The following is a 24,595-nucleotide window of genomic DNA, read 5'->3' as shown; positions in this document are numbered from 1 at the left end:
GAAAACAAACACTAGATATTAATGAGATGTTTCCAGTTCAGTTGATTTCATTAATACCTCTGAGTTGTGTTACCTATGTGAAGTTATGGAGAACAGTGTAATAGGGGTGTATATCATATAACTCAGGGACAGGCTTAGTGAGAGCAGAGTATGGATTTTATGCACTGACTCCTTTAAATAATAGCAGCTCAAATATTAAACACACACACACATACGTGAAAATACACATTTAAAAGCAGCAGAGCTAATTACACCGTCAGTGATTAAGAGTATGGCAAGAGACGCTCATTTCTCATGATGGATTGCTTTTGGTTCGATTCATATATCACCACCAGGAAATGCAACGTGTTTATTGCTTCTGGAAAGGTGTTATATGTGTGTATGTCCTTGCATACGAGTACTTTGTTGTTTTAACTGGAAGTCTAGGTCTAATTAAGAAGCCATATATCAGTATGGGAAGAGACCCATCTTGCCCAGGCTTCACAAATGATAAGCACATAAACACAGTGTTTTCTGCCAGGCTGAAATACTGCAGCAGGTACCGTTTCACCAGCCCCAGGATACAACATGATGTGTGAGCATCAGCTTGTGTGTATTTTTGATACCGGCTTGCTATAAATAATGACATTCATGTTTTTTTTGTTTTTTGTGTGTGTGTGTGTGTGTGTGTGTGTGTGTGTGTGTGTGTGTGTGTGTGTGTGTGTGTGGATTACAGACTGTACTACTCTTTTTTTTTTCCCTTTTTTTTTCTTGTTTTTGGTACTTTCTGGTTTGTGTTCCTTAGTCAATAAAGACATGCAACTGTGCAACAGGAATTCAGTTTGAGGACACACTATAACGAGTTTCAGAAAGATTTTACATTTGTGTGTGAGCATGCTTGAAAGACGTGGATGAAGCAAGAGTTTGTTTATAGTAGTAGTCTGAAGGTGGGAGAGCAGCTTTGCCTGCCTAACTGAAGTGTGAAAAGAAATGATTGACTTTTCCTATCATTGTTTAGAGGTATTTTGTAACTTGAAAAAAACACAAAATTTTGATATGTTTTTAAAATTTAATTTAGAACACAAGTTAATTCATTTTCAGACAGACCACTATTGATTAGCAGTGATTTGAAAGGTTTTTTTTTTTTTTCCATGTGCAGACTAGCAGTCACGTCTTCACTGAGCAGACTGCTGTTTTCAGAGTCAAATATTTTAAAATCTTTGGCATTTGGATACAAGTAAAGATGGGACGCAAGAACTCTGCTACTTGGGGTAGGTCAGAAGATGAATTGTGTTACCAGACGCACTCACCCATTCATATGAATGTGTGTGTCCAAACCTTTGAGTGGTGCTGTATTTCTGTTACTAAACCCAGTATCTTGCATGTACTGTATAGGTTTGTCACAATACTAGAATTTCAAACTCAATGTGGATACCCAAGAAATTAACTGATACCATTTTTTTTATACCATGGAGGAAAAAAAATACAAAGTTAGGAGGCATGCTTTTTAAAAAATAAAGATTAGAACAATACAGGTCTATTCAGCTACAGCCCTGTTTATTTTCTGTGCTTCTCAGTACTTCACTATTTCAATATTTACAATGTTTCATTGCTGATCAAATAGAGTTGGTAAGGTAGACTGCCACTGTTTCTGTCTAGTGCCTGGTAGACTTTTCTCAGCTTCAATCTGGGATTGAGAAACAACTTTTTAGACAAATAATTGTGTTATCCCGTTAAATGAACTTTGTTAATGTTACAGATGGGCAGGACTGATGATGTTTGTTGCCTAGCTGCCATATCAGTGTTATTGTTTTATTATTAGCTGCTACCTTAATGATAAATTAAGAGACAGCTAATGTGGCTGTCAGGTAATTGCTAATAGTTAAGTGGCTAATGTTAATGCTAGCTGTTTAAAACTTCAATGGGAGCCTTACTGACCGCATGAAATTCCTCCTAAATTGTTTTTAAGTGTTATGAATGTAAGCTACTGTTTATGTGTTCAGCTGCTAGTGAGGGGATGGGTTATGTGCCTGCATATCTGCAGCACTGCTGTGTGAATTTGTCTGTGTGTGTTGGTACCAATATTATTGCAAATGGCTCTCTGATCCGATAATAGTTTTTCGTATCAATTAATGTCTGAGTTTTTATTTATTTATTTTGACAGCCCTAGCACCAGAAGCTCTCTGTTGGTCTACAGTCTGGATAAGCAGAGGTTTGTAGAAGTTGGTATAAATGCATTACTGCAGACTGAAGACTAGCAGTCATGGTGTAAATTGCATTATCGAGGACTACGGTGTAACAGACAGTCATTTCCTGCCAGGCTTTTATAATTGAACTTCACGTTAATGTAACTTTATTTCCCTCCTACTTTTTGTTTGAAAGCAGTGTGCAGTGATACAGCAGTGGGTTCGATATTAGACCCAGCTTCACAATTTGAATCAATTAATTAGTGGGCCTCTAATGAAAAAGATGAAATTGTTGCTCCTTAGTTTATCTCTCACTGACATAAGAGAAAGCAGTGAAAGATGTGGGTTTGGATAATTTGTTTAATTAGTTGTTTTCACATATGATGTGAAGGTTACCTGAATTTTCTCTACACTTCCTTCCTTTCCTGTTTTTTTAATTTAAATATCCGAGTGTATATTTGACAACACTTTATTGTAGATCTTCAAGCTGTGATTTATTCTCAGGCTGTGCAGCGTAATGTAACTCTGTTTTTCTCTCGCTGTCTGTTAGATCGCAAAGCTCCTGGAGTAGATGAATTGTTCATCTTTGTCTCAGAGTCTTCCTACACTCTCTCTCTCGCTATCTTTCTCTTTCTCACATGCTCTCTTTTTCTCACTTGTATGCACCCAGAGAATAGGCGAACAAATTCAGTTTGCTGAGAGGAGGTGTGGTATAATCAGTTTGTGAAGGGTACACAGGCAATAATAAAGCCAGAGCAGCAGCTTGGGGCAAACGTAGTACATCATTCTCTGTTGTGGCCTGCCCGAGCCACAGATTTAATGTAGCTTTGTCTTTAGGCCGTACAGCTCGCAGACACAAGCTCTCATCTTATCTAAAAGTTAGGTTGAGGTTTCTTTTTTTTTCTGGCTTCCTCTGCTGTCTCTTTGCTGTGCTTCTCGCCCTATCTGCTGGCTATTCCATTATGCTTTCCCTCCATCTTTTATTCCTCTTCTTTTTTGTTTCATTTGGCTTAATCTGGTACCTAGTTTGTGTGATACATACATGTGCATCGACCTTGTGACCTGATACTACTCTCTACTGGGCTCAAATGCATTTTTTTTCTCTGTTCTCTCATGTCACACTGAGAGGGTTTTTAAAGGAGACACAATTATTTTGGCACTGGACTTCAAAGAGTGTTTGCTTTGGGTGTATGTGTGTGCATGGGGGACACTGATGTTGTCTCTTCTCACTTTGGGTGAGATAGGTCAGATAAAGGTGATAGCCGTGTGTGTTTGTGTATATGTCCCAGTCTTGAACGTTCCCAGAATCATCTCAGTTAAATGCCTAAACCTAAACTTTACAGCTTATCCTAACTGAATTTAAACCTTAACTCTAAAACTAAGTTTTTACCGTCAAATAGCTGTTTAAAGGATTCAGGACTGGCCAAAATATGCTCCCTTTTTTTATTCCGAAGATGTAAAACTCAGCATTACCTCACAGAGATAGACATACAAGAACACAAACAAATGCTAGCACAATGATGTGGTGTGTTAGCTGAAAGACTTGGAATGTACAGTTTCATTTTGCAGTTTGCACTTATTCCAATGCTCAGAGATGAAAGTGTGCGTTTGTGTGTTTGGGAGAGAAAATATATTGTGGGAATGTATTTGCATGTTACTGAAACAACTTTAAATTACTGTTATTTTGAAGTGTGTGTTTCTGGGTTTATTTCAGTTTGTGTCTGGGAGAATTAGGCAATTTGATCTTTGCTAATGGAGACACACACACACACACACACATACTTTCTCTCCAGGTTGATTGTCCTGAAGGGACACCCTGTCATCCTGCACTGACAGGGGTGTGCCTGAACTGTCTCCCTTAGCGACAGTCCAGTTGCCTAGGTGATGTCTTGAGGATGATTACCTGACGCCCACCCTCAGTGTCAGCACAGCACAGCGACGGCATCAGGGTTGCTGGCAACTCTTGCCATCACACGCACATATAGATTCAGACTCTGACTTCCTGTGCCTTGACAGGCTGCCAGCTCAATCCAAAATAAACTTCTTTCAAAGACAGCCTGACATCACAATAGCATAAATAGCATAAATAATTCAACAACATGAGCATGAATAAGTCACATCTAAGTAAGGATCCCTCTATGCTTCACTTTTTCCAGCTGACAGGAGTGTCCTCTCTCTGTTTGTGTGTGTGTAAGCATGTATGTGTGTCTATACATGTGTGTGCACATTGCTAATTGTATTGTGTTTGCAACTACATCCAACCTTGCAACCTTTCATGTTTCATTCTTATGTGAGGAAACCTATTGTGCTTAAGTTATACCAGCATGTTAACTTTGCAACTAAAGGTGTCAGGACAATAGACTTACAAACTCTGATCACATATCAGTCTCGTTAAATGCTCATCTTACATCACAGTTTTGAAATGGACATGACCCTGAAAGAGGATGAGAGGTACCGGACTGTTTTGAGAATGCTGGAACATGTTTAGTCATGCAGCTACCTTAGCATCAATAATGAGGAATATACAGACACTAATCCTCTACTTAAGCAAATGTGTGAAGGAAATGACTGTCACCTTTGCTCATTACAGATGCGCACATGCTATTGAAAATCAGAGACAATGCCTTTATGTAGGTAATGAATTAAGACTGTTAATTTTTGGTGATCAGTAAGGCAAAATGGAGCAATGGATGTGGCACTATTCCCATGATGATTAGAACAGTGTGTATGCACTTCTTTTGAACAACAACTGAATCTTTGTTAAATTGTATGCTCATCTTCAGCCAGTCATAGTGGTTAATGCTCCCCTATTTTATTATTTGCATATAAAGTTACTGCTTGCACCATAGCTTATTAGACTAAGTATTGATGAAAACAGCAAAGATGTTGCCCAGTTTCACTGAATGTGAATGTGACACTTACCTGAGAAAAGGAGGAAAGTAGAAATTACACAATAGTAAAATGTTATGTAGTTATAAACAGAAAAAAAAAATGGTAAGGAATGCAGCTAACCATCATCAAACCTTGCAGAATGGCATTAGCCATAAAATCTTCTTATACTGTAGAGCCAAAAACTGTGATACATACTATGATTATCTCATCACCTCAGAAAGATGAACAGGCCTCCTACCTAATCACAGATGAAGTGAAGCAACACAAAGCAGCGGGTGCTGAAAACCATCTATTTTGTGGTCTAAGGGAAGGCACAAACCAGCTGGTGGATGTGCTAACAATCTTAACATCTCCCTTTGCAGGTTCACCCTGATGTCCACTACTATCATTCAAGAACTCACTGGTGACGTGTCTGAATGATTACTACCCAGTAGCACTGACTTCAGCTGTCATGAACTGCCTCGAGCGAGATATCCAGATATAAAGCCAACCTCCCTGGCACAAGCCCAGCTCCCTCCAGTTTACATATGAACCTCACTGATCCTTAGAGGATGCAATTTACATCACATTCTACATCATTTGGATTGGATCTCATTGTAGCTTTTAATATCACCATCCCACAGAAACTATTTTTTTTTCTTTTCGGGGTGGGGGGGGGTGGGGTGGGGGGTATCTGCTTGGCTCCTTGGGGGAGAGAGTAGCCAACACATGAAAATCTAACTGGGACTGCCATGTTATAGCCATTCACAAAAAAAGGTGCAACAATTGCTTTACTTTGTACAACCTCTTCAACCCCCTCCTGTTCCACAAGAGGTTTCACATTTTGAGAGCCAAAACTTCCAACGTGAGAAAGCTTTTTCCCGCAAGCTGTGAGACTCCTCAACCCCCTGCTGCCTACAGCACCCAACAGACACATTTATAGAAACTCTCTGTCCCACACACACAACTGCCTCATGCCCTTAACCCCTGTCTTTCTCTCTTTCTCTCTCATAGTCAGAGGCACACAAAAATCTAAATGCACAGCTTCCCACAGTGTGACCTGATACACAGTGCCTCCAAGTAGCATCTGGTTAAGCTGTCTTCCCCAGCACACTAGTGCATTCTGCAATAAGCTTACATGCATATGTAACATTTATTTATTTAGAAATTCATTTAGTAAAGTTTCTTCCATCCTGTATCCTAATAGGCAAACAACCTTTTGTATTACAGTGATCCCTTACCTATCACGGGGGTTACGTTCCAGGGTCCTGCGATAGGTGAAAATCCACAAAGTAGCAGTGTTGTTTTTATTATATATTTATTTTATTATTTATATATATACATTATATATATATATATATATATATATATAATATAATATATATATATATTATATATATATATATATATATATATATATATATATATATAATGTTTGTATTTAGGCTTTATAAACCCTTCCCACACTCCTATAAACCGTTTCCACACTCTTACTACAACTTGAATGATGAAGATGATGAATTAAGTAGCTGTGCAGTACTGATGGTGATGAAGGTGGTGCAGTATCTTCGCCCTCGGCCGTAACTTTTATTTTCGCTAAAGGTGTAGGTGCAACTTATCTCTTTGTCCGAGTGATGAACATAGTTATGGGGTGTCAAAGAAATAACTATGTACTTCAAAATCCTGCAATATAGTGAAAACTCTGCAAAACAGAATTAGTAATATTTTTAAAAAAAATCCGTGATACAGTGAAGTAAGTGAACCGTGATATAGCGAGGAACGACTGTAGACCAAATCATGCAGTGTAAAGCTGCTTTATCACTGTATGCATGCACATTTTATGTGGCATCAAGGCATAAGCCGCTACTTTCTCTTGTTGTTCTCCCCCTGAAATTAACTTTTTTTTTTTTTTAAATGGAATGTATCTGTATTCCTTTTTAAAATTATTGACAGATTTACAGTGTAAAACTTAGGGCTTTGTACCCTTTTCCTTATTTTTTTTTCTACATTTCTTCTCCTCATCTGAATGCTTGGTATTGTTATTAAATATAAATGCCCCATGGGGAAACTTGAACAGATTAAAATTCATTAGTTCTGAGTTTTGTTGCATCCAGCCTGCTATTCACTTCCACCTTCATAAAAATGCAAGAATAGCAAGATGTGTCAGTTGTTTTTGCCAAATCGAGTCAGGTATACAACCTGAGAACAATGTTGTTCAGATTTCTTTTAGAGTAAATTTGCACATGTAAAGATACCTGTGCATTTATTGTAACTTATTGGTATTTACACTATGCTGCATAAACAGGTACACTAAATCCCTCAGATACTGAAAATTTGTGTTGCATTTGATTTTTTACAGATCACTGTCTCTTTTTGATATAAAGTGTAAATCATGAACTGAAACAGGTGTTTTCTTTTGTTTTTTTGAGAAATCAGTGCCATGTAACTGTTGATGAGATCTGCACGGTCAAGTTTAAAGGGATTGTAAGGCTGTTTGATTTACAAAGAAAAATCTCCCTCTCCCCATCTGTTTAGACATTCACAAAGGTTTCAATGGGCATCTGGACAATTCCTGAAAAGCAATTCTCTATCAAATGGCTCCAAGAAGGACAAAGAGAGCAAGCTCCAAAAGGTTGAGTAAAAAGTATTCTTATTTTATACTGTATTATTTTGTCTTTATTTTTCATTACAGTTTTTCTATGAGTTACATTGTTTGTGTGTCATAAATATCATTCATGTAAGCTCATCATGCCATTTTATAAATTTGCTTACACATTTGTTTGTGTGTTAGTTATAACCAGAAACATATAGTATAAGCATTATTGTCTGAAAGCTGTATTTAGGGTTGTGACCTTAGGTTATGAACCCTGTGATGAACGTGTCCTGCATCCTTTTTTATGTATAGTTTGGATGTAGCCTAGAATTCTGGGGAGTAATGCCCCCCCCCCCCCCCCCCCCCCACACACACACACACACACACACACATTTTGAAGAGAGGCAACAACCACAGTATAGACTGATATTCCAAATACTAACACAAAAACGTGGTTCCCCATTCATATGAATGGGTGAGTGTGTCTAAACTTTTGACTGGTACTGTACATATACACACAAAACTAAACACTGTGCAGAATTGTTAGTAAGCTGAGAGCTATTTGTTTCTCTGTGCTGCCTGAACAGCTGTCAGCAGGTAAACTGAAGATCCGAGTGCTGAAGGCTGAAGAACTGACAGGTGAGAAGTTACAGTCACAGCTTCAAAAGTGAGATACCTGCACCAGGTAGGCTTGACATGCAGGCACACTCTTGGCACTATACTGAACTTCTTTCTACCCTCCACTTGGACCTTAATATGCAGGAGCATTCTTCACAGTTACTTCAGTAACAGGGATACTTGAAATTGCAGGTAGCAAACTGTGGAGTTCTTTTGTTAAAGATTGATCTGTCTAACCATTATCTAGCTTTTGCAGACTTATTTTGAACATGAGGAAAATAAAATCATCAGAATGGTTAAAATGTCCCCATGTTATGTATTAATAATAAACAGCTGAAACAACTTACAAATGACTGTCTTGATGTGCACAATAAGTCATAACAGGTAATAGAACCTTGGGTTTTGTCACATTTCACAACAGTGCCTGAAGAATGTAACTGTAACTGTGTTTTTCTGTTGATCTAGGTAGGTAGTCAGTTGCATAATATCATTTAAATGTCAGTAATATTAAATTAAATATCTGTACCGAGAGTTAATAACAGTACACTTGCTCTTTTTAGCCCCACCTCAGCCACCACCTCCACCCCCACTTCTTACCCAGATGGCAAGAAAAAACAGACTGAGGGGAAGAATATGCGGACAATGTGAAGTCAAGACTGCTGGAATAGTATGCACACAAGCAATCACACACCCACACAAATGCAAACAACACTGTGTGGCAGAGATGACTGTAACTGTCATGGATGCAGTTTTTGTTGTCTCTGATGTCACAAAACTGTCTGTTTTGATAGATCAGATTTCACTAATTGACAAGTCATTTTGTCATCTCTCATTGGACTCAGATAAATGTTTGTGTATTACAAACACGTGGCTGAAAGCATCAGGAGTTGATTAACTTGACCTATTTTCAAGTGTAAATGCTCAATCTGTCATTTTCTGTCTCTCCCTCCTCTCATTTTTCTATATTGTTTATATGTATATATGTATATATATTTTTTCTTCCTTCATCAGCGGTTATCGTCCTTTCTTCCTCATGTTTTCACGTCTCCTTTTCAGTTTTTCTGTCACATTCTGACTGGTTTCTCTCTTTCTCGTTTTTTGTCTTCTTTCTGCACTCCCTTATTCTTGTCTGTATTCTTCCTTCTTCCCCCTGCCTCTCTCTTGCTGTGCCTCAACTGTCCAATCTGTTGGTCTATCTGTGTGTTTGTGTTTGCACTGATAACAGTTTAGTTGGATCCATTCATCGATACTTGAGACCTCTGAGGGCACCATTGTTTATTCTTTCTCGCTCTTCATCCACTGCTGCTCAGGAGGAGTTACGACGGCCTGCAACTGTATGTGTGAATAAGAGGGAGAAGGAGAGAAATGAAGCCTTACTGTGTGTGTGTGTGTGTGTGTGTGTGTGTGTGTGTGTGTGTGTGTGTGTGTGTGTGTGTGTGTGTGTGTGTAATGGACTGAGCTGAGTAATGCATGTTTGATGACCAGTTGCTCCCACGTCTCCGCCTCCTAAATCCTCAGCTACTTGTGTAAATCCTATTCTGTGTTTCACTGTGAAGCCAGCAGACTTTAGTATTGAATAAGTGATGCTTCTGTGAGACAGAGAACAAGAGCAATGATGGTTAGAGCAATGAGAGACTTAAAGAGGAATTGAAAGAGAGGTACGGGTTGAACTGATTGAGCTGACATCAACAATTTTTCTCCCCTTGTTGTTGTGGAATAACTTATTTAAGTGCAGCAAACACAATGTGTTAAAATATAATGTGATGTAATTTGCTTGATAGTGCATTTGATGATGATGGCTCAGAACTGTCCAATGAAGGGCCCGACGCCCCCAGTGTCCCATAGTTATGGGCTTAATGGTTGTGCTTATGGTAGTCTGGGCAAGCGCATAAGCTAAATGCATCCACAAGTACACACAATGCACTCATGCGCACGCACATTTTGGATAGCCCTCGTACCCTATAATGATGGCAATAATGGGAAGCGTTACAACTGTCTGTGCTATTCTGTCTGGAACTGCACTTATGCACACAAATGCTCACACACTCACACATGGACTTATAAACACACAATCATGCACGTCTGTACTTTAAAAAAAAACATGACTCATATTGCAATAAATAGTGCTGAAATCACATCACATTCACAACACACACACACACACGTGCACACAGACACACACACACTGCACACCTAGCCTTTTGCTTTATTCCAGAGTCATCCAGGCAAAAAAAAAAAAAAAAAAAAAAAAAGTCTCATCTCTCTCTGTGTGGTACAGAGAGTGCAGTGATATGCTGCTTGCAGTCTGATAGGGATGCTGACTCCCAGGGGAGTGGCTGTAATTTATCCTCAGGCCTGAGAGGGGAAATGAGGCCCTGCTTTATGGGACCATTAAAGGGCAATGTCGCAGCTGCAAGCTTGCGTGTGCACGCACTCACACAAACACACTCCCACATATGGATATCTGTGACAATAAAACGAATGAGCACAATATCACACATAAATGCATTAATTATGGAAATACATAATATATAACGAAATGGGAAGAACATAAGAGAGCATAAAGAAAGGATCAGGATTAATGTCTGAATCAGCTGGTAGAAATTTATACTGTAAGATTATTTATCCACAGTAAAATTTGTATGGAACTGTGAATCATTTTGTTTGTACTGCTTTATTTATCCTAATTATCTATCATTGATCTATGAATGAACAGGTGTAGAAGTAGAAAATATGCAAGTGAGCAAAAAGGGACTATGAGGGAATCTTCCAAGTCGTTAGATCCAGAGATGCACCACACAGTGACAAAATAAATAATAAAATAAAATGAAGTAAAATAAAGTTCCTCTATACATAAGACAAATTAGTAGTGTTCCGTCAAAGCATGTGCTGAACACCACTTTCTGATTTAAATGATGGTATTGTGATAAACCCTTGAGCTATTGAAAAATAAACCTTCATGCCCAGTGAAGGAAACCAAACAGAAGCTAGCTGCTTCTTTAGGGTTTACCTTTTCTTTGTCCTAGCCTCCATGTCTCCATTCGGCATGGCCTATGTGCTCTATCTACCCGTTCTAAGCCTGTCTCACAAACCTGCTGATGCAAGGACTTTTCTCGCTAACAAGACCTGATTCTTAAAGATAGAAATTATAATGACCTCCCTTAAGAGGCATTCACTCAACCACAATCACATACACAAAACACGTGCCTAACACAAATGCATCCATGTGCACACAGACCTCCCTTCTCATGCACTTTCTCTCTCACACACTTACAGGCACCTTACAGGACCATGCAAGTGCCCCCCTGTTAAAGTTTTTAAGGCAAGATTGAACTTATAGAAAAGGGAATATATCCACTTCCAAATGATTGCATCTTTAGCAAAAGTGCGCTTTGCTTACCAGTGCAACCATTTATATAGATGCACACAGATAGTGACCAGTTTTCAAAAAAGCTGAAAGACACACGAATCTTCACAGCTAAGACGTGTGCTTTTATATGCCGACACACTAATGGCACTTTGTGTTGCAGATGTGTGCCGAATGCACTGAAAACTACTGTGTTGGCTGCTTTGCCAGATTTCACCAGAAGGGGGCACTGAAGTTCCATAAAATGATCCCCACTCAGGTGAGTGTTGTTTGCATATGCATCAAATCTATTTTTTCTGTGTGTCCATCTCTCTGATTCTCTTTGTCTCCCACTTATACTTTGAGTAATAAAGGTTTTCATTCTATTCTTATTCTGCTTTACAAATTTTTCTTTTGTATTTCTGGCATAGCTGACTATATTAACTTCCTTACTCAAATTCTGCACCTACTTTTGTATAAACAGGCACACAGACAAACACACCTACGCACACATGCGCACACAGGGCCGGGCGATTACATGAGTCAATATGTCCGATGAATGAATTCTGTCAAACTAGCAGCTAACCTAGTCTTATTGGTCTGAAGATACATTAACTCGTGAGTAACTCCAACAAATCAAAGCTTACCTTGCTAACAAACAGCTGATCACTTTTAGTTGCCATGCATCTGCCATCACACACTTACACATAGCTGTGGTTAGAGTGCTCTTTGCTGATGCTGATCCCTCAACTGTGAATGACAACGAGGAAAGCAAAAATCAGCCCAGTGTTGGAGAAACAATAGCATCTATGGGATCACACGAGAAGGAGATGGCACAGAAAAAGAAGCTGTGTCAGTTGTGTGATACATTTTGGATCCATTAAACACAGAACTGAACTGAGCTAAATATATACATACAGCATGAAAAAAGTTGCCACCCCAAAGGGAACCAAAGCCAGTTTGTTTCAATATATTCAACACAATCATGTCACAGAATGTGTTCTGTCAGTGTCCAAGAAAAGGCTTAAAGCAGAAAAACTCACTGGGACTTTTAAGACAGCATTTCATACAGTGTTCGCTAATGCTACTCCATATGGGGAAACTTTTTAATTTGTTAAGCACATTTTAGGAAGTGCAGTGTTTATGTTTTTTAATTGATTTCCTTAAGTGGCTGTCATGTTTGGTTATCTTTTTAATCCAGTGTATGTGAATGTGAGATAAAAATGTTATTCTCAAAAATGCAGTTTGATACATTTAATACAGCAGAAAAATAAAGACTATTTAATGATGAATAAATAGGATCCAGAGATATTATTTATTGTGCAAGTGATTACAGTAAAAATATTTTGTGTCCAGTTGTACTTAAGAAAAAAGCAGTTAGCACTATTGCGTTATAACAAAAGAGTGTTCAGTTGGAGTCTAGTCAAGACCTTTCTTTTTGGAATCTGCATGCTTCTCCCCATGCATGAGCTATAGTTTCTAATACTAAGCTTAGACTACCTACAGTACAGTGCAAAAATCTTGACCTAGTAATTTTTAAAAATATTTTATTACAAAAATGGGAAATAGGTGCAGCGATTTATTTATTGATTTATTGAAACGTGTAAACATAAATGGTAAAACAATATATTATTTCTTTTACCTTTCGTCTATATAAAACAAAAAGAGAGCTGTAAAGTTCTAACAAACTTGAAAGTCAGTATTTGGTATTGCTAACACACCCTGAACTCTCTTAGGCAAGCTTTCTTGTAATTTCTCTAAGTAGTCTTCATTAATAGTTCTCCAGGCTTCTTGAAGGACATTCAAAGCTCTTCTTTGGATGTTGGCTCCCTTTTGTTCTGAAGCAGTGTGGGATCAAGTTCCGGGCTCTGGGGAGGCCAGTCAGATGCTCACTGTTGTACCTCTCTCCTGACCTCTGTACGTAATGATGGTGATTTGAACTAAAAATTTCAAATATGAATTCATCGCTTCATAAGACTTGGTGCCACTGGTCCAGTCTAGTTCTTGTGTAATTCGGCATACCTCAGCCTTTTCTCCCTGTTTCCCTTCCTTAAGAAAGGATTCTTGACAGTCACTGTTGCATTGAGATCATTTCTGATGAGGGTTTAGTGAACAGTAGATGGATCAGTGCCAGATGTCTCTCAGGTCCTGTGTCAGGACATTGCTTAATTTTTTTTCTTGTTTCTTAAGGACATGACTTTCAGGTACTGTTCATCTATTGTAGATACTGTTCATCTGCCACTTCTTCTTTTGTCCTCCACTTGTCCAGTTTGTTCAGGTACAGGAACTGAACTGAAAATGACTGAAAAAGCAGTCAATGTCCAAAGAAAAGCTTTGACATACCTCCAGAAAGCCTGGAGAACTTTTGCTCAAAACCAATTTGAAAAGTCTGGCAACTTGGAAGCAAAATATAAAGAAATAATGGTTGACTCAAGACTTTTGCATGACACTGTATCTTCACTTTTGCAGAAGATATTTTAAATCTCAAGAACTTTATTTTCTGGTTAAATAAGTGTTTTTAAAAGTATTTTTTAGACATCTACCAAAATCTACTTGTAGACATACAAAACTACATTTCATGACCCCACCACACTCTCTTTTTGAGGCAGAAAACACTCCTCAATAGCAGTCAAACATGACTAACAACTCTTCAGTCGAAGACAAGGCAGCAGGTCAATGTCACTGTTTAATGACGTTAACACTGTTGTGTTGAATCCACCAACTGAGGAAAGTTTCTGTAGATTATGTTTGTTAATCTGAGTAGTTATAAATACCAATTAAAAGTCATGTAAAACAAATGTTTAGTAAGTCAAAAATAAACAGAAGCAGACAGTGGATGTACATGCATTTTACACCATTACTAACAACAGAATTGCAGTATCTTCTAAACTATCATAACATCTCATATCATAACATATCATCTAAACATTGTCCAAGAGCTGTGACATATTCAGATGCAGACCTGCACTTCTGAAATCCCTTCAGTGTGTACTTCTAGAAACAAATAACAAGCATACAGATAATCATTTGCTGTACTCATATACTGTATACAGCTGCTAGTTGAGACCACATGCACATACACACTCATGCATACAAACACAATGGCTTGTTTTTGTTAATCAATGGCCTATTAAACCAAATTAGTATGGAAAGCATTTCTAAAAAGGAAAGCTCATTTATCCAAGGATATACAGAATAATCATGAGACACAATATGCTGTGTGGATATACAGTACATTCTATTATTTACCTGACAAGATGTGTTTCTGTGGGTTTAAGCTATAAGCTTTTGTGTGCTTATGTGTAGAACTATACAATTTAAAATGGCACACTATTAACCAGCTCTCGGGATAGGTATTAGAATTTTATATCGATGCTCTTATTCATGCTACACTCCATAAAGATGGCGAAAAAGACTTAATGGTGTTTATGGCTACTTTTGACACAGTGGAAAAAGATTATTTTTTTTGGTCTCGGCTTCATGCTAAACAGGTGTTTGGTAATGCATCTCAACCACCCACAGCTGTGGTAATCACCCTACAATTAAAAATATTAACAAACATAAACAGTACAAAATGAATTATCTTCGGTCGTCAGGACACCTGACACTGAAATCAAATGAGAGCAAGTTCTTACTGTCAGACTTAGTGGGGGGGCCTGTACCCCCCCACCGCCACCGCCTGACCTAGATCGACCTAGACGTAGATCTGCCCCCTGCATGCCCCTATTGCTATTAGAGTACAGCGATTGTCTGCTGTCCAAGCTTGTAGCAAAGTTTCCAGATCTGATGATACATGACGAATGTCTGGCTGCATAAAGACAGTTCAAATCAGTCTAATGAGCCACTGTGGTTGCGTAAAACAATATGAACTCTTATTCCCTTTTTAGCTGCGCAAGCTTTGATTGCACTTGCATGCAGGAGAGTGATTGTTGTAGCTCCAAAAAGTATATTATTTTTCACTCCACCTCGGTTTTCTCTATCAAGACTCCGCCTCTTTGCTCTCTGCTGTATCAGCCCAAGAGGATAAGCTGCAGCTCCACATACACTTTGCACACTGAAGCCCCTCGCATCATTGAGCATTGAGATTTTTTCACCCTAAACTTGGCAATGGCCCTGTGACACTCTTTGTTCCTGTCTCATTTTCCCTTATGTGGCTGTTGAGAGAGGATTTGATTTTAGCATCTGACTGTGGTCCACTGACGAAGCTTTGGCTACTGCTTAGAACTATACACATTTAAAGATGTACTAAAATCCATGCCGATTGTATCCCAAGTTAATAACTACAGATATATTTGAAAATGAAAGCAAGTATTTCACTTGAAAATGAGTCAGCTGCAATTTTAGTCCAGAGCCAGGATGTTAATCTTGTAAATCTTTCTAAATCTTTCCAGTGCAACTTTGTTTTAACACTCAATGTATTGCATTCATCTGCTTTCATCTACTGTACTAAAGCAAGCCCACACCTTTGAATATTCTGGCTTGCTGCCAGAACGGGAGAACACAGAATGTAAACACAGGAAAACCAAACATGATACCTTGACACTGACGCGTCATGTTTTTTAGCATATATTTCTAAGAGTTATGTTAGAATGGATTAACATTCACATAAGTACTATTTGTCCAGGTATGTTTCAGTCCTTTGGTACTGACCTGTCTGGTACTGGTGCCAATTTATCTCCATCCTTTGTACCCATCCTATGTGTTACCTGACTTCTAGTTGGGTGAACACACTAATATGTATGCAGTAACCAACATAGTGAAACAAAGCCATGGACACTGACAAATACAAAAACTGCACACATTCAATCAGCTCTATGAAACCACACAAGACAACTGTCTATCTATATCTCTTCAGTGTTCATCTCTGTTTCCATCCTCACTTTAGTCCCTGGTAATGCAAAACTGTGTATTTTGGCAGGACATAAAGACTGGGGATTATACACATGCAGCTGATGCAGGCATATCTCTTTCTCTCTTCTGCTAATCCTGTTTTATTTGCCTTGGAAAGAATGAGGGAGGAAGTGAGACAGAATGAGAGACAGAAAGACAAAAAAGAACATTAATTTCATCAGTATGCTGTGCTTTCATCGGTGCCTCATCAGCTCCTGTGTCCAGCCTCACACACACATGCAGACCTGGTTCAATTAATGTTTGCAGAGTATTTTCGATGTTTGATTTAGCCTAACCTGTGGGGAGTACCAGATGGTATGCTATGATATATCAAAAAAACTTAATAGCTAAGTTTAAGTTTTATGGTATTAATTAGAATTGTCAATAGCATGCTTAATTTAGCAAATGTAAAGGTTATGAAAATGTTATATTGCTTTGTCTCTCCTACTGGCCCACCCCCTTGCGCTTTTTTTTCTTCTTTATCTCTGATGTTTAGAAAACTTGCAGCACTGTAAAACTTACTTTATGCTATATTCTATTTTTAGGTTCTGAAACCACGAGTTCTACGATAGCTAAATAATAGATCAATGTTTTTGACTGGATGTGTTTACCTTGTATTGGTTGTATGATAATTCTAAGCCCAATCACATGTGAAGCACAAAGCCTTCACTTGTCTGCTCCTAAAGGGAAATTTAAATTTGCCTTGCTCCCTTGAAGGCAAGTTAGCAGTCCTGGTTTCACAGCTGGACAGTAGCCTGGAAATATGATAGATGGGATTTCCTTACTTAGACTAGATGACATATAAGCTGCTATAAATGTTGAAAATAGCATAATCATTTTAACATTCTAAACTGAATGTGTTTTTCTTTTGTTATGTCAGATTTGAGCTGCTAGATAACAGAATCTTAAAGTGATAGTATGTAAAATGTTCACTTCTAGATGTCAGTAGATTGTAGATAGCAGTCAACTCAATTCTGTTTTCTTAGCAAAACATCAGGAAATAAAACATGGATATATATGTCAATTAACTGTCAAATATTTTGTGGTATTTGATGTTTTTACCCTCCAAGTCACCTCAAAAACTCTGGCCGCTGTTCATCTTTAGTGAGTATACTCAGAGTATACTCAATGTGACCTCAGACCAGAAGCGCCCTTTTTTTCCCTATCTGGGTAGGCTGTCAGTCCACTAGTTACCTTAGCTGTCAATGCTGGGTGAGAAGCGTCTGCCTTTATTTACTCTGGAGGAGGCTGTAAAACTTTGTGAAAGGAGTCACAAATGGATCGATGAATATGTGAAGCTCACTAGTGACTGATGACAGTAATACTGGTGAGTTGTTGAGGATATCCTGAACTTTTCCATTGGTAAGAGCTGTTAGTGAAACTTTCTTTGAAGTGGATTTAACGTTGTTGGACTTGGATGCTTAGTAAATTAATTTTCATACAATGTGAGAAAGTGATTTTTAGGACACTCGAGTCTAATGTTAGCTTATAACCAGCTGCTGCTGTATAGACGGCTTGTTGTCAACTGTCCGGAGATGGCAGGGTCCCGTGTCTAATCCGCTGACAATAAATAATTGCGAGCCCTGACTTCAGCTCAGGAGATGAGGCTTGAGGTGAGGAAGAAGAGGGTGACATTTTATTAAGATGCTGGTGGCGTTGTCTCTTTACTTCCCGTTTTCACTTTCTTGGTGAAGGGGACCTTTTCTCAGATGATAAAACATAGGTATATATGTTGATTCTGAAGGTGCAGGCACTAATTTAAATGTCCCTCCATGAAACATGAACAATTACAACTTTTCTTCTCCTCCGCATTTGGCGTACTACGTATATGACTGGTCTCAGTGCGATTAGTTGGACAGTATTCAAATATGGCAGAGCAACATGGCGGCTTCCACAAACCAGAGCCTGCTTCTGTGTATTTTTAATGGCTTAGTTCCAAGTTTATGAGAATGCATTCATGTATATTTATTGTTAAGCTCAGTGTTAACCTGGACACAAGCGCAGAGCACGGTGGTAAGGTTAAACAAACTTTGATTTAGAAACAACACAGTCTTTGAAGCCGGGTGAGCAGCTGAGGCTGAATCTCCACACGTTCCTCTCTCTGTTTCTCCGCTCCCTGGTTAGTGGGTTACGCTCTGCGTCTGCTGCTGGAGAGGAGAGGAAAAAGGTAAGTTGACAAAGAAATAACGATCCGAGCATGAAAGGGTTTAATCAGGAGCCAAGCTTGAGACAATCTGGTGTCAGCTTGGAGGAAGCTTCGGTCTTTTAAAGCCAAGACCTAATTAGCACAACACCCAACAGGTGTTGGGTTTCAACATGGAATTCACACTTTTCACCTTTTGATGAACAGCTTGTTTTCCAATAGCCGTTGCAAAACCTGGCAGACGTGAACTCTGTGTTCGTCGTGAGATTTAGAAATGATTAAGATATCATCAAGGTAGATGAAGACAACATGGTTAAGGAACTCTCAGGAGCATGTCTTTCAGCAATGCCTGGAAGACTGCCAGGGCATTAGTGAGGCCAAAGGGCCTTTGGCCAATATTTTTCCATGGCCTCTCTTGGGCCATGGAAAGACTGTACAGCCAGCTGGTGGGGAAGGCAGCAGGTTGAAGGTCCACAGTGCAGTCATAAGGCCGATGAGGGGGCAAGGAGAGGGCAAGATCCTTGCGAAAGACTTCTCCCATGATGTTCGGGAGGAACCAAGGAGAGGTCTGGTGGCTCTGTTTCTACCTGCTAAGAAGTATAATCAGGAGAAGAAGCAGAGTGCAAACATACCTCTTGACAAGCCCCAAATCACCTGACGATCCCAATAAATAGAAGGATTGTGAATCTTTATCCAGGGGAAGCCCAACACAAATGGCATATTGGGTGCATCATAAAAGAAAAAGCTTAGGTACTCACTGTAATTGCCAGAGATGAGGAGATGAACAGGGCCTGTATGGCGAGTCACAAGATCCAGGATGGTTCCATTGAGGGTTGTGATTTGGAGGGCTATAGGGAGAGTCTTGAGTTTTAATTGTAGTTGAGCTGCCATTGTCCTTTAACATGGAGCCGACCTTGCGTTACTGCCTAAAAAAATTACTTACTGTACCTTTAACAGTCAAACCCAATGAAGAAGAAATCTCTGATACTTCCAAAAGGCTTGAGCAAAAACACTTGGACAAAACTTTGCACTCTTAGAAGTGAGGGTGAATTAACTTAGAAAAGTGTCTATGAATTATGATATTGTGATAACAGAGCACATTTTCGGACAGTGTCTCCTTGAAGGCATTTATTGTATTACAATTAGCTGTACAAACGAAAAGTGACAAGTTGGCTGAAGAAGGAAAAAAAGAAGAAAGGAGAAGTTCAAAGCTGTACCCACTCTATGCAGGCTAGGGCTGCCCCAAATACCATCTTTGAGGATTTGAAGCTTCATTGATTGTGTGAAAATATTCAAAGAGAAGAAGGCTGCACTTAAAGTTACATAACAACTTGCTATGGTTTGTAGCTTGACCTGCTAAACATTATTATTAAGTAGGCACATGACAGATTTGAGGTTATTTGAGGTCATTTATGACACAACTTTCTTTGAAAGTTTTGATGTTATTACAAACCAAGGAGTAGCTAGATGCTTGACATTTTTTGATATCTTTCTTGCAGTTATAACTTGTCTCATTGCCAGTGCAACTTATGTAAGATGAGAACTGTGAAATACTAAGATTAAAGGTAATGTGTGAAAAAACACTGAGTACATCCATGATGCAGTAGCTTGTAGAACCACTTTTAGGAGCAATAATTTCAAGTAATAATTTTTGTCACAGCCAGTGACTGATATGAAAAGCAAAAATGCAGACATGGACAAGACACCTTTAACTATTTATGGAGTCTTTATTATTTACATTAAGCAAGCTAAATTCAAAGCAGGAATCAACTCAAAACATTAATCAGATAAAGCAGTCCGTTCATTGAGGCTCCAGCAACTGTGGGTCATGAGAGAGGGCGAGTACAGGAATCTGATGACACAGGTGAGGGTTCGTCTATGGCAGAGGTGAGGGAATTTAATCGAAACATCCAGATAGAGATTTATCCAGAGAGTGAGAGAAGTCATTGAGTGTATTGAGGAAACAGAACAGCTGACTTGACAGTGGCAGAGAGACAGTCCTTGGGAGGAGTAGCGGAGTTCTTGAAAGAGGCCACTACCAAACTGCAGGCAATGAGATGCGTAAGAACTGGGTAAGGCATGGCTGCACACAAAGACAGAGAACGCGTAGAAGGAAACTTGAAATACTAAGCAAGACTAGAGATCAGTTACCACAGGACGTTGCACTCCAGTGGAGACTGAAGGCTTGAGCTGGCCCTCAAATAGGAGAGATGATTGCCATTTGATGAAACTCAGGTGTGCCACACTGAAGAGCGGGAACTCAGTATCCACCCTGGAGAGGAGACAGCCAACCCAGTCCATGCCCTGAAGTAGGAGGAGAGAAACTCCAAAACAACAACAAAGCCATGGCCATGACATTTCCTGTATGACTTTATCAGTCTCTCACATTACCCCTTCACTATTGTGCTTAACAGTTGGTATGAGGTGTTTGTGCAGATATGCTGTGTTTCTTCCAAATGTGGTGCTGTGCATTATGGACAAAAGTCTCCACTTTGGTCTCGTCTGTTGAAAGTACTGTTTTCACTAAGGCCTGTGGTTTCTTCAGATGCAACTTCGCCAAGCTAAGCTGTGCTTCCATGGTCTTTTCAGAGAGAAGAGGCTTTCTCCTGGCAACTCTATAAAACCTCTGCTTTTATAGAGGTGCTCACACTTACTGATGATTTATTAATCAAGTGCATTTGATTAACAGCACCTGGCTGCTACTTACCCTCTTAATTCCTATGAGAGCAGTAAGAATGTACTTACTTTTTCAGAGGACTCGATGCATTCCTGTGAAAACCTTCTTTTTCACATGACTATATTTCTTATTTTATGGGTTGTTTAGGCATTTGTAGTAATGTGCATATTATTAAGAAAGTAATATATTGGGAGTGACCTTGTAAGTTACCTTTGCAAAGATCAAAGTTTTGAAGCATTTGTGGTAGCCTGAGGTTGGTATGAGTTTTGGATTCTAAAGTTTCTAAAGTTTCTAAAGGTTATTATAAGACTCAGCCAACTGTCTCCATGCTGTCAAAAAGTGGGCATCACAAGCCATTAGATAATCGGGCAACTTCCACATTTCAGATCTGTAAATGAGGTTATCTGATCACAAGAAAGAGAAGCAGAATAAGGGGGGGTTGTTTCAGCAACTGTTTAACCCTCTGGGGTCTAAGTTATAATTGGCTGTTTTTGACTACTTTTGATTTTACCATTATAGTTTACCTTAAATATTGTTTACCTTGCCTTGTTTGGTATAATTTCTTTCATTCTAACCTCCTGTGTGTGACTGTACAGTTATTCTTTCATTTTGTCATACTGTATTAACACATTGGGCATAAAAAAATCACACAAAAACATAAAATCAGTGTAGAAAAAATATTTTTTACTGTGAAAACTACAAACATGTTTAACAATGCAACTTAAAATACAAAGAGAAGTTGTAAAATTGAAAAACTTATGTACAAATATAGCAAACAACAAAGCTATAACAACTATTTAGATTGAAATGCAGGAATTGCAGCAGATGTTTTTTGTACAACTATTTACAGAACAATCAGGTGTCACAATAAGATGACACACAAATTATTTGTGCCACTCCAGAAAACAAAGGGGCCCATCACAGGTAAAACTCGCCATCAGTCTGTCTACAGTTGAGTTCACAGCCCAGCTCCACCATCAAGATAGGAGAAAAAAGTTAAACTAAAATAACACACAGTACATTAAGGGCAGACTTACTAAGTGGGGCAAATTAGAATGAGGCTGCATTCTTAAAAATGTGCCAATGGGAGTGGACAGTTCTGCAGGTGATCAATGAACAGTGCACTAATTTATAAACAATGACACAGTTAGTTCATTTCAGTAATGACCATCATTATACCAAGATCACTGCAAATCATTTTTTTTAAAAACAAACAGAGCTGAAGTGGGTGTGAGTTGTCAGCTAACCAAAAAAATATAACGTGCAGGATTTATGGATGTGTTTCTCTCAGATTAATTAGAGGCAACTAAAGAAAAATTAATATGTTTTTATATAAAGGCAACATTTTCTGTTAGAGATTGTTGGGGACTCTGTGTGTGGTCCCTGTGGACATTTATTCTCTTGATAAATCTAATGGTTTAGGAGGGAGCGGGACTCAACCAAAGTAGATCTGTCTTTCGACACACACAGAGATATGTTATTACCACCATATAAACCTGGAAACTGTATGTAACAGCTGACCTGTACATACAGAGCAAGACAACACATTAGTTACCATCAGATCATGAGCCATCCCTGTGTTAATGAAGTTACTGTTACTTTCCCAAGTGCCTAAGTGCATATGTTGCTCTTTATTTTTTCAGCAGGATCTGTGGAACTGCTGGCAATTGTGCTGGTTGTTGCTGCAAAATCATTAGCTAAAGCCCGTGTCTTGCTGGCCTTAGAGATCAGTCAGCAATTCTGTGGTAACCAGTAATTGCTAGGGAAAAATGGGTATTCCCTGACCAGTTGTGGAGTGATTGCAGGAAGTTGCTTGGTGAAATTAGTTGCAAAAAGGGATACAGTGCTGCACCCAAAACCTGCCTGTGATTAATTTGGTCACCAGCAGACTGCTGTGGTTGCCTGAGGATTGTATGGAAGACGTTGACTTATCTGCAAACACTTGCTTAGGAGTAAGTGGAACGAAAAATGCGATGCGATGCGATTTTTCAGGGGGATAACTTTTGTTTTTTCTGAAATAATTCAGTTAAATACAAATAAGTGATGCTTTCTAAAGAAAACTAGTATGTTTTCTAAGCTCTTGGAAAATCTTTCTTAGGAAATTTTTGACAAAAACTTAAAAATTTTGTAGGGTGGCCAATAATGCCACATCTATGGCTCAGGCTCCTTCCCCACCTGAGAAGTGACATTACATGTTCTTAAAACCAGATTTGTCAGCTGGGGTTCAGATCACCAAGACATCTGCCCTTTACTGCCATGTAAGCCCCTAAACCACAGAGTACCTAAACCCTATAACCCCGGTAACCCTATCCCGGGCGAATAGCCATGTCCCTTATTTGTTGTTTCAATATACAGGTTTCCTGAATTGCTGTTAGTCTGGTCCCTCATCCACCTGACAACATAGCTCCTTACCATAAGGTGGCGATTCACGGAGGGGTTTGTAATGTTTTGAACCTTCAACAACAGGCTATATTAAACCCACAGGTGAACATTATGGTGCTTCAGTTAAATCTGATTCTCATGAATTATTGCCTTGCATGAAGAATGTAAGCTTTTTTCTTCTTAGAAAAGGTTATAGGTTATTATTACTAATTCATTTTACTTTACGACCTTAATAAGGGTAGGACTTACAATGGATATTCTCTCCAGTAGAAAGAGAGCATATGAGTAGACAGAATGAGAAACTAATCTAAGCATGACAAGCATTTCATTTCAATTTAAACTCTATATAACTTTTTTTCTTTTTTTCTATAATCCCAAACTTGGATAAGAACAGAGATTTTTTTCACTAGTTGTTGCCTTTTATATGACCTTCATGAATCAACATAGAGTGGGCCAACATACCTTAAATAGGTTTTTTGTAGTCCATCTTTACAATATTACAGTTTCTCTAAAGCAGTCTAGTATCAACAATGCCTGCTGTGACATTGTTAAGCAACCTAGCAGCCACTGGGATTATCCTTTTTTTTAATGCCCTTATGAATTCTTTTTCATATCTTTCCTTGCCCTAATAGTATTTTCCACTGATGTCAATACAAAAACTACATTACCGATGGCCAAAATACTCAGCTTGACCCCCTGTATCCTTATACAGTCTATAGATGTCTCCCTTTCTGCCCAGGCTCTTTGTGGAGTAATTTACATAAAATAAAGATGCACACATTAACTATACTGCTCAAAAAAAACCCAACTTTTAAATGAGTATAACATCAGGTTAGTTAAGCTTCTGGCTCATTAAATAGCAGAAAGGGTTGTTAATCAGTTTCAGCTCCTTTGGTGTTAAAGTAAATAA

At 38.7% G+C, this 24,595-nt stretch overlaps 1 protein-coding gene across 7 annotated transcripts in view; it reads left to right on the top strand.

Moving 5' to 3' along the window:
• The window catches only part of zbbx (zinc finger, B-box domain containing), a 77,788-nt gene that overhangs the window by 7,859 nt on the left and 45,334 nt on the right, over nt 1-24,595 (top strand). For 4 of the 7 annotated variants that reach the window (XM_030745008.1, XM_030745014.1, XM_030745009.1 and 1 more), the window contains exons 4-7: nt 7,572-7,668; nt 8,217-8,268; nt 8,808-8,914; nt 11,778-11,873. The exons of 1 other annotated variant lie outside the window; for it this stretch is intronic. In XM_030745008.1, the coding sequence (XP_030600868.1) occupies nt 7,572-7,668; nt 8,217-8,268; nt 8,808-8,914; nt 11,778-11,873 (352 nt within the window). Of the gene's footprint in view, nt 1-7,571; nt 7,669-8,216; nt 8,269-8,807; nt 8,915-9,425; nt 9,582-11,777; nt 11,874-24,595 lie in introns of those variants that run through there. 2 more of the 7 variants (XM_030745011.1, XM_030745010.1) reach the window with 2 other exon arrangements.

Source organism: Archocentrus centrarchus, chromosome 13, assembly GCF_007364275.1.
Source record: "Archocentrus centrarchus isolate MPI-CPG fArcCen1 chromosome 13, fArcCen1, whole genome shotgun sequence".
Classification (NCBI taxonomy): domain Eukaryota; kingdom Metazoa; phylum Chordata; class Actinopteri; order Cichliformes; family Cichlidae; genus Archocentrus; species Archocentrus centrarchus.
The sequence above is the reverse complement of the archived record's forward strand: the minus strand, read 5'-3'. Positions and strand labels throughout refer to the sequence as shown.